The sequence below is a fragment of the Rattus norvegicus genome, chromosome 1 (assembly GCF_036323735.1).
Source record: "Rattus norvegicus strain BN/NHsdMcwi chromosome 1, GRCr8, whole genome shotgun sequence".
NCBI lineage: Eukaryota > Metazoa > Chordata > Mammalia > Rodentia > Muridae > Rattus > Rattus norvegicus.
Window position 1 is genome coordinate 168,798,107 of NC_086019.1, and position 11,684 is coordinate 168,809,790.

Consider the following 11,684-nt stretch of genomic DNA (forward strand, 5'->3'; position numbering starts at 1 on the left):
AAAAACACCTTCCTATCTCCATCCTTGCTCAGAGCTAAGGCTGTGCCACAGCACTCTAGACCCAAAACCTGCTTGGGGAAAGCTGGTATGCCAGGAGTGCTTTCACTACTAAGCCCACAGGTGAAACCCCACTTTTGCTCCAATAATTGTCCAAAAAGTGACCCACCAGGAGGACACAGGGCACAGGAATCACAGGGCAGTCTGGGACAGGATCCTTCCTGTCTCCATCTGCACCCAGACTTAAGACTGTCCCATAGCCCTAGAGATTCCCCCGGAGAAAGCTTCTCTCTCAGGAGTGCTCCCACTCCTAAGATCACTGGCTCACGTGCCCACAGGAAGGACAAACTCTAGTCAGAGAGCAAGGCCAACTAACATCAGAGATGATCAGATTGCAAGACGCAAGCACGAGAACCAAAGCAACTGAAACCAAGGCTACTTGGCATCATTATAAGACAGTTCTCTCACACAGCAAGTCCTGAATACTGAAACACGCCAGAAAAGCAAATTTGGATTTAAAAATCACATCTCATGATGATGATAGAAAACATTGAGAAGAACATAAATAACTCCCTTAAAGAAATACAGGACAACACAGGTAAACAAGTAGAAAACTTTAAAGAGGAAACATAAACATTCCTTAAAGAGTTACAGGAAAACACAACCAAACAGGTGAAGTAAATGAACAAAACCATCCAGGATCTAAAAATGGGAATAGAAACAATAAAGAAATCACAAAGAGAGACAAACCTAAAGAAAAAAAGATCAGCAGTCATAGACTCAAGCACCATAAAGAGAATACAAGAGATAGAAGAGAGAACCCCAGGGGCAGAAGATACTTTAGAAAACATTGACACAATAATCAAAGAAAATGCAAAATTCAAAAAGCTCCTAGCCAAAAACATCCAGGAAATCCACGCAAAATGAGAAGACCAAACATAAGCATAATAGGTGTAGAAGAGGGAGAAGATTCCCAACTCAAAGGGCCAGTAAATATCTTCAGCAAAATTATAGAAGAAAACTTCCTCAACCTAAAGAAAGAGATGCCCACACATATGCAAGAACCCTACAGAGGGGCTGGGGATTTAGCTCAGTGGTAGAGCGCTTACCTAGGAAGCGCAAGGCCCTGGGTTCGGTCCCCAGCTCCGAAAAAAAGAACCAAAAAAAAAAAAAAAAAAAAAAAAAGAACCCTACAGAACTTGAAATACATTGGAGAAGAAAAGAAATTCCTACCATCACATAATAGTCAAATACTAAATGAACAAAACAAAAAGGAATATTAAAAGAAGGGGAAAAAGGTCAAGTAACATAGAAAGGCAGACCTATCAGAATTACACCAGACTTCTCACCAGAGACTAGGAAAGCCAGAATATGTGGGACAAATGTCATACAGACTCTAAGAGAACACTATGCCAGCCCAGGGTAATAAATGCAGAAAAAAACTCAATTAACATAGATGGAGAAACCAAGATACATTCCATGACAAAAACAAATTGACACAATTTCTCTCCACAAATCCAGCCCTACAAAGAATATTAGATGGAAAACTCCAGCACAAGGAGGGAAACTGCACCATAAAAAAAGCAAGAAAATAATCTTTCAACAAACCCAAAAGGAGATACCCATATAAGCATAATCCCACCTCTAACAACAAAAATAACAGGAAACAGCAATCACTTTTCCTTACTATCTCTCAACATCAATGGAATCAATTCCCCAAAAAAAAGACATAGACTAAAACCTGGATAAGGAAAAAGAGCCTAGCATTTTGGTGCATATGAGAAGTGCACCTCAGTGACAAAGACAGACACTACCTTAAAGTAGAAAGCTGGAAAACAATTTTCCAAGCAAATGGTCCCAAGAAAAAAGCTGGAATAGCCATTCTAATATCGAATATTGGTCTTTCAACCAAATGCTATCAAAAAAAAAAAAAAGAAAGAAAGAAAAGGAAGGACACTTCATATTCATCAAAGGAAAAATCCACCAAGTTGAACTCTTAATCTCGAATATCTATGCTCCAAATACAAGGGCACCTACATTCATAAAAGAAACCTTACTAAAGTTCAAAACAAACATTGCACCTCACAGAATAATAGTGGGATATTTCAACACCCCACTCTCATCAATGGACAGATCGTGGAAACAGAAACTAAAAAGAGACACAGTGAAAGTAACAGAACCAAATCCAAGAACACATTAAAATGATCAATCATTATGATCAAGTAGGCTTCATCCAAAGGGATACAAGGATGGTTCAGTATATGGAAATCCATTGACTTAATCCATTATATGAACAAACTCAAAGAAAAAGAAACCACATGACCATCTCATTAGATGCTGAGAAAGCATTTGACAAAATTCAACACGCCTTCATGATAAAAGTCCTGGAAAGATCAGGAATTCAAGGCCCATACATAAGAATAGCAAAAGCAATAAACAGCAAACCAGTAGCCAACATCAAACTAAATGGAGAGAAACTTGAAGCAAACCCACTGAAATCGAAGACTAGACAAGTCTGCCTACTCTCTCCCTACTTATCCAATATAGTTCTCGAAGTCCTAGCCAGAGCAATCAGACAACAAAAGGAGGTTAAAGGAATACAAATTGGAAAGGAAGAAGTCAAAGTATCACTATTTTCAGATGATATGATAGTATAATTAAGTGACCCCAAAAGTTCCACCAGAGGACTACTAAGCTGGATAAACAACTTCAGCAAAGTGGCTAAGTATAAAATTAACTTAAACAAATCAGTAGCCTTCCTCTACTCAAAGGATAAACAGGCTGAGAAAGAAATTGGAGAAATGACATCCTTCACAATAGTCACAAATAATATAAAATAACTTGCTGTGACTCTAACCAAGCACGTTTAAGATCTGTATAATAAGAAGTTCAAGTCTCTGAAGAAAATCTGAGAAGGTGGAAAAATCTCCAAAGCTCATGAATTGGCAGGGTTAATATAGTAAAAAATGGCCATCATGCTGAAAACAATCTACAGATTCAATGCAACCCTCCATGAAAATTCCCTCTTAATTCTTCTCAGAGTTAGAAAGAACAATTTAAATTCATTTGGAATAAGTAGTAAACACTTAGCAAAAACTGCTCTCAACAATAAAAGAACTTCTTGGGGGAATTACCAGCCCTGACCTCAAGCTGTATTACAGAGCAATCCTGATAAGAACTACATGGTATTGGTACAGAGGTTGGTAGGGTGATCAACAGAATAGAATTGAGACTAAGAAATTAACCCACACACCTATGGTCACTTGATCTTTGATAAGGAGCTAGAACCATCCAATGGTAAGATGCTCTCTTAACAAATGGTGCTGTTTCAACCTCGAGGTCAGCATGTAGAAGAATGCAAAGTGACCCGTTGTTATCTTCATATACAAAACCCAAGACTAAGTCTTTAAAGACCTTCACATAAAACCAGAGACACTGAAGTTCATAAAGAGAAATTGTGGAAGAGCCTTGAACACATAGGCACAGGGGAAAATTACCTGAACAAAACACTAATAGCTTCTGCTGAAAGATCAACAATCAACAAATGGGACCTCATAAAAGCTTCTGTAAGGCAAAGGACATTGTCAATAGGACAAAACAGCAACCAACAGATTGGGAAAATATCTATACCAATCCTTCATCTAACAGAGAGCTAATATCTAAATTATACAAAGAAATCAAGAAGTTAGACTCCAGAGAACCAAATAATACTATTAAAAATGGGGTACAGAGCTAAAAAAAAGAATTCTCAACTGAGGAATATCAAATGACTGAGAAGCACCTAAAGAAATATTCAACATACTTAGTTATCAGGGAAATACAAATCAAAACAACTGGGAAATTCCATGTCACACCAGTCAGAATGGCCAATAACAAAACTCAGGTGACAGCAGATGTGCGGAGGAGGTGGAAAAGAGGAACACTCCTCCATTTATTGTTGGTGGGACTGCAACCTGGTACAACCACTCTGGAAATAGGTGTGCTGGTTTTTCAGAAAATTAGACATAGTATTACCAGAGTACCCAGCTATACCACTTCTGGGCATATACCCAAAAGATGCACCAACATATAACAAGGACACATGCTCCACTGTGTTCATAGCAGCCTTATTTATAATAACCAGAAGTTGGAAAAAACACATATGTCTTTCAACAGAGGAATGGATATAGAAAATATGGTACATTAACACAATGAATTACTACTCAACTATTAAAAACAATGACTTCATGAAATTCTTAGGCAAATGGATGGATCTAGAAAAATCCTGAGTGAGGTAATGCAGTCACAAAAGAACACACATTGTATGTACTCAGTGATACATACCATGTAATACATAAGTGCATATTAGTCCAAAAGCTCAGAATACACAAGATATAATTCACAGACACTATGAAGCTCAAGAAGAAGGAGAACCACAATGTGGATGCTTCAGTACTTCTTAGAAGGATGAACAAAATATTCACAGAAGGAAATATAGGAACAAAAAGTAGAGCAGAGACTGACAGAAAGATTATCCAGAGACTGCCACACCTGGGGATCCATCCCATATACAGCCACCATACCTAGTCACTATTGCTAATGCCCAGAAGTACTGACAGGTGCTTCTTGAGAAGCTCTGCCAGAACCTTACTGATACAGATGGGGATGCTTGCAGCTAATCATCAGACTGAGCAAAGGGGACCCCAATGGAAAAGTTAGAAAAAGGACTGAAGGAGCCGAGTAGGTTTGCAACACCATAGGAAGAACAATGATATCAACCAACCAGATGCCTCAGTAGCCAACCAAAGAGTACACATGGAGAGACACTTGGCTTCAGCCCCATATGTAGAAGAGGATGGCATTGGCTGAAACCAATAGGAGGAGAAGGCCTCAGTCCTGTGAAGGCTTAATTCTCCAGTTTAGGTTAATGCCAGGGTGTCAAGGAAGGAGATGTTGTATGGGAGTGGGAGCATCTTCATATAAACAGGGGAAGGGGAAATGAGATGAAGGTAGATAACATTTGAAATGTAAATTCATAAAATATCTAATAAAATATACCCATTTGTCAATCAATAGTATTTTATTCATCTAGAACAAATATTTGCTGTAATATTTATCTTGATTACTGCCCATGAATACTGCAACACAGTATGTTTAGCAATATATTCTGTAAAGCAGTTATTCTAGTTAAGCTTACTTACACATAAGTTCTTCTCTTGACCAAGGGGACAAAAGCTGTAATAGTACAAGGTAAAGCCTCACTATCAAACTCCCTTACAAAAAAATATCACTACACGATCTCGAATCTGTTTGGTTCTCACCCCATAAATAAGAGGGTTAAGAGCAGGTGGAATCATCACATACAAGTTAGCAAGGAGGATATGGATATACTGTGGAATGTTGTGTCCAAATCGATGAGTCAAGAAGGAAAAAAAGGCTGGAGTGAAGAAAGCCAATATCACACACACATGAGAACCACAGGTATTTAGAGCTTTGAGCCTGGCTTCCCAGGATGGAAGTTTGAATACGGCATGAAGAATTTTCACATAGGACAGAGCAATCAAAATAACATCCAGAAGTATCATAGATATGAGTAATAATCCAAATAGTACATTAACCTTGATGCTGACACATGCCAGTCGGGCAATGCCCATGTGCTCACAATATGTGTGTGGTATGACATTGTGTCCACAGAATGAAAGCCTTAGAATAAGAAATATAAGTGGAAAAATCAAAATGAAATTTTTGAATAGTCCAATGCCAGCAATAATACAGATCACTCTGTTGGTGAGGATAGTGTTGTATCGGAGAGGGTTACAGATGGCAATGTAGCGATCAAAGGCCATAGCTACAAGCATGAATGTTTCAATGCCTGTGAACAGATGGATGAAAAACATTTGAGCTATACAGTCCCTAAAGGCAATCTTATGGAAGCCAAACCAGAATATGCCAAGTGCTCTGGGAACAGTTGCCGTGGACAGGCCCAAGTCAGTCAGAGCCAGCATGGCCAATAAGTAGAACATGGGCTGATGAAGACTGTGCTCGAGATGGACCACAAAGAGAAGGATGACATTCCCTAGGACAGCAGTAAGATAGACTGTTCCAAATGGAAAACCAAGCCAGAACTGTGACTCTTCCAGTCCTGGGATTCCCAAGAGCAGGAAGGATGAAGGGTGAATCCATGAGCTGTTGCCTGGTGACATGCTCTCAGGAGCCTCTGATGGACAGACTCATTTGAAGGAGTCTACATAGGACATGACAGTACTTTGTCAGCACTAGTAAATAAGAACAGAAGGATGTCATTAGTGTTCGTTCTCATGGAGTGTAGAAATGTGCTTTCCTTCATATTTCCTCTTCTTTTCTTTTCACTGGTGTAAATGGAATATGAAGGTGGATGTTTCTTAAGAAATAAATTATATTTAGATTCTGTTCCAGATAACTGAAATGAAGTTTTGTCTTTGTATGTGTCAAGTCGAGTGAGGAGAAGAACCTAGCCAGGTCGTACAGCCTTCTGTATTAGCTGCAACATTTTGAAATATATACTTATGAACTGTGGGGAATTATCTGACTGATAAATGATACAAGCTCAGACCACAGATAATATTGTAACTTTCAAAAATATCCTTCAAATGGTGTTTATTTAACTAGAAATGTGACTAAAAACTAATATGCCATGGCTTACTTCCATGTATAATCCATGGAACTGTTAACTTTCCTGTAAGTTACTCTAATCAGGGAACAATGCTTACCAAATAACCTAGGCTACCAATAAAGGCCCAGTACCCTATGGGTTACCTCTTTTGTGAATGATTGTCTATAGACTACTGCCATTATTTTTGGTTACCCTCTAGAACATGAAAATAAGATACTATTGCTGAAGACATCATTCATTTGAGTTACATAACATATAGAAATCGAGCCAGTACTGACCTGGGAGCTTCATTCTTCCTGGACAATTTTCATAAAATGGAGATGCTATGTACACTACAATAGAAAATAATAAGAACCATCTTTGACTTCTAGTAACAATCAGCCTGTAAGATGAACCCACTAGTGTAATAGTAACGTGAATGGTACGGAAGAAACCACACATTTTTCCATTGGACTTAAAGCCTGCTCCAGTAAATGAAGAGATAGCTCAGGAATTAAGAGTATATCCAGTTCTTCCAGAGAACCCGTTAGTTCCCCACCAATCATATAAGTCTGCTTACTATTACCTAATATTCCAGCTTCAGGTGGCTGTGCCCAAGCCTCTAGTATCCATGGGCATGGGCATGGCATTCATATGCATGCATACACACACACACACACACACACACACACACACACACACAGATAAATGACAGAGATAATTATAGTAATGAAAATATAACAATAATGATGTCAACTCCACAAAATGGAACTCTGGCCTAGTACTTTTAAATGTGCTCAAAATCCATGTCTGGTCATATGTCAACTCCTATAGAGGAACCTAATACTAAATGAACATAGTAATATTCTTATCTTTTTATCCATTATCTTTTTATCCTAATACTCACCAGAGAAGAATAAAATAAATTGTATATGCATATATGAAATTTGTAGTTTTCTTTAGAACCTTGTTAACTCTTTTGCCTTTTCTAGATTTTTTTTGTCTTTTATTTTGTCACCAGTGGGTGAATATATTTGTTTTGATCTTTGGAACAAAGACCCTAGCCTATAAGGCCTCAGGTTCCTAATATACAATGAAACATAACTGAACTTGACAGAAATCAGAAAGGCAAATACAATGTATGTTCTTTAGACATTAACTGCAATCATGTGAAATTGGACAAGATTGGATTACTTTTGTTTTCAACATGAGTTACAAAGAGTTAAAGAAAAAGTTGTAATTTGGAAAAATTAAGAATACCACTTCCAGTGTTAAATACTTTTCAAATCACAAGTATCATAATAACTTTTAGTAAAACTGCTCTAAAAGAGAGAGGAGAGACAAAGAAAGAAAACAGAAGAAGACAAAAGGTTGAAGGAGAAATACAATAACACTGCAACAAAGGCAGCAGTATGCTTAGCTAAATTTTTTAAAAGCCTTCATCATTCATAATTAGTTATATTTATTGTAAAAGAGCAAACAAACAAAATGATAAATTGAGCAGAATCTACTGAAAATCTACAAGCTAGAAATAAGTACATAAACATTTTATCTCCTCCAAACTAACATTTGAATTATATACAAATAATGAAGGGATTAAATTAATAGATCTTACTTCAAGATGTATGTATGAACTTTGTGACCAAAATCACATGCAGTCAAGTTGATACCAAATTCACCAACTTCAGACAGAAATGCTGTTGACAGAATCTTCAGTCATAACTGTTCCAAGGTTGTTAAACTGAGGCTCAAGTTTATACTGGAGTTTACAGTCTTCCTCCATGACCAAGAACTGTTGTTCTCCCGGGTCTTTGTGGTATCAGATCACAAAGACAATGTGTGATTCTCACACAGACATATGGGCATAAAAAGTCTACCTGCAAGGGACCCCTTGAGACTTCAGAATTTCTCCCTTCAGTTCTCCAACCTGCATAATTCTATAGCTTTTAACTTCTTAATTTCTAATTACTCTGTTTCCACTCATCCCACAAGAATATCTCAGCCAGTGTGAATTCCCTATCTTGTTATCTAGGGCTATTATATTCTCTCATGGTTGGGCCATTTTTAAAGCAAAGCATTTTCTTGGTCATGATGAAGTAAAGCCCTAAGGACTTTGGCTTACTCAGGATCTGGAAAGCCATCCCATTTATTCAGATTGTGTGTTCAGACATGTTTCATGTTTGTATTCTTCAAGTCTTATTTGTTTAGATTATACTAATAACTCATAAATATTCAAAAATAGCTCTCACACTTCAGAAATTCAGAGAACCAGTAAACTTTCTTTTTAAAAAATGTTCTTACTGAAATAGAATTACAGCACTCCCTCCTCATTTTCCTTTCCCCAGTTACCCTCGCTCATACCCTTCCCATGCTCCCTCCACTCTAGAGGTGATAGCCTTTGACGAGAATCAGTAAAATTTCTAAGAATTCCACCTCAACTGCTTTGGAAGGAAGTTAGAAGATTTGCAACAAAATTCAAGTTCAGATAAAAATTCATTATTTAAGGTCATCACTGAAATAATATACACTGTGCTTAACTGGAGATATATGTAGTTATGGAGTCTGGCTTTCTTTCATAGTGTGTATTTGTATGTGTGTTAGCCTTTTTTAAAAAAGGAAAAAACAGAGTCTATCACTAGACTAGATCTCACCAAGTAGCCAAGGGTTTCTAGGACCCTGTCTGTTGATAGCCCCACAACAATGGGATTAACAAGTACCACCATCCCTGCCTTTTTACATGGGCTATGGTCCTCTAACTAAAGTCATCAAGCTTGCAAAGCAAGTACTCCACAAACTGGACTATCTCTCTTGCACCGTTGCCTGATTTGCATATGAGAGAAAAAAAGGCAATTTCAGTAGCTGTCAGCTATTGGACCTACAATGGCATCTCACAGTGAGAAAGTAAAATGAAAACAATAAGCACTTTCATAATCTAACCTAAGCAAAGACAATAATAATGATGTCTAAAATATTTACTTTCCTCTTTACAGATGTTATTGAATATGTGTGTGTGCATACACAGACACACACCCACACACACAGAGGATGTATATATCTACCTAGAGAAGGACAAGAGAGAACAGAAGGTGGGATTCAGGGGATCAGTCAGAAGTAGCTAGATTATGCTGAGTTGACAAGCAGTTTGTAGTGCTTTAAAATGTGCTGTATTATGATCTCACTTACCAGTAGAGGGTAAGAACATTAAATTCACTAAGCAAAAATCATAAAACTGTTTACCCACAGAAGAAAAGAAATAAAATGTGAATATATGATCTTACAACAAAGCCTTTATTTGTGAGAAGAATGTATTCTAGAAATCAATGAATAGTATAAATTTTGATGAGTCATTGACTTAACAATGTATACAAATGCCAAATGTTCAATCCAGAAACCATTGTTGTATACAATTTTTAATTGAATATGAACCACTTTTTTTAAAATAAGGCCAAAATAAGGCTGGCTTACAGGTTCAGAGGTTCAGGCCATTATCTTGAACGCTACCTAGAGGAAACAGGCTCCCATGTAGTTAGGGGAAGGATCTCAATATCTTCCCCACAGTGACACATTCCTCCAACAAGGCCATACCTACTCCCACAGGGTCACAACTCCTAATAGTGCAACTTGCTGGGATAAGAATATTCAAATAATCACAGTGGGTAATTCAGAATTTACTATTAATGTGTTTAATCTTCAACATGTCTCTGCCATTGAGCAATTGGTCATCATGTTTTTTTGGTGTATTTTCATTTATGATTTTTATGCTGGGCCTTCATTGAGCTTCTTTGAGCTATAAGTTTACAGTTTTCAATGAATTCATAAATTTTCAAGCATTATTTATTCAAATATTTATTTTGTCCCTTCATGCCCTCCTCCAGTAAGTTTAATTGTATAAACATTGGCCAATTGAAGTTGTATTTCAGCTTTTCTGGTGTTCTGTTTATTTTGATCTTTCTGCCTCTTTCTCAGTTTCATTTTAAGTGGTCTCTATTCAGATTCACTAATACTTTATTTCTCAGTTTTCAGTCTAATGTCACTTTCAGTGACCTTTCTGGAATAAATCCTCATTTCTCGTTACTGAATCTGCTTGGTCCTTACCCCACAGATCACAGGAATAAGGGCTGGTGGGACAACCACATAGCTATTGGTCAAGAAAATGTAGATATATTGGGGCACATGGTGGCCAAAAATGATGTGTCAAGAAGGAAAAAAATTCTGGAGTAAAAAAGTTTAGGATAACAGCTACATGAGCACCACAGTTTTTGAGAGCCTTGAGCCTGGCCTCACAGGAGGAAAAGCAGAACACTACCTAGAGGATCCTGACATAGGAGAGAATAGTGAGAACTACATCCAGGATCTAGAGAGCAACGTTGCTAAGACCAAATATGATGGGACTCTGATACTGGCACAAACTAGATGGGTAAGGGCATGTGTTCAAAATAACTATGAAAGATGATATGATGCCCATAGCTCTTTAGACTGTGGGAAAGAACTATGAAAACATTAGTTCAAAAATATATAAACTGGATTTCTCGACTATGCAAAATATAGGGATACAATATAAATTATATTACAATATAAATTATATAATTATATGTGAAACATAAAAGAACAGAGGTAACTGCATGATGTGACAGCTTCTCAGAAGGATACAAAGGCAGGCCTAATACAGAGTTCAATCTCATGCTGGAAACAGGAGAATTTAGGCCCATACATGACAGGAATGGTGATCTCAGAGCTGGATCCCACCTAGCTAGCTTACTGTCTGTTTTTAAAAGGCAGGCAAATCACTGAATTCATTTACAATGTTAAAAATGTGCTTGCTGTGTTTCATAGGAGTCAAGGGGTTATGGTAAAAAAAAAATGCCAAGTGGTGAGATAATCCCCCACCACTCGTGTGTGTGTGTGTGTGATTGAACTGATATTTAAATAAACTACTGTACTTTGGTCTGTGAGAAAGGGGCTGTTTAGTTATCTTCAGAAAGCTGTCTCTAGCAGAAGACAGCTATGATCTTGAACCCAAAATTTGACTTTAAGTTGTTCTTTCACTGTTCCTCAACACCACTTCCTCAAAACCACT

At 37.4% G+C, this 11,684-nt stretch overlaps 1 protein-coding gene and 1 pseudogene across 1 annotated transcript; both read right to left on the reverse strand.

Annotated features, from left to right (window-relative positions):
• Window positions 1–5,240: 5,240 nt before the first annotated feature.
• Window positions 5,241–6,179, reverse strand: Or52e15b (olfactory receptor family 52 subfamily E member 15B). The gene has a single exon (NM_001001030.1). The coding sequence runs from the start codon at window positions 6,177–6,179 to the stop codon at window positions 5,241–5,243; it is 939 nt and encodes a 312-aa protein (NP_001001030.1).
• Window positions 10,679–11,103, reverse strand: Or52e55-ps1 (olfactory receptor family 52 subfamily E member 55, pseudogene 1; annotated as a pseudogene).

What these genes read in the sequence shown, in the direction of transcription:
- Or52e15b (NM_001001030.1), bottom strand. Translation starts at nt 6,179, where the DNA reads ATGTCACCAGGCAACAGCTCATGGATTCACCCTTCATCCTTCCTGCTC.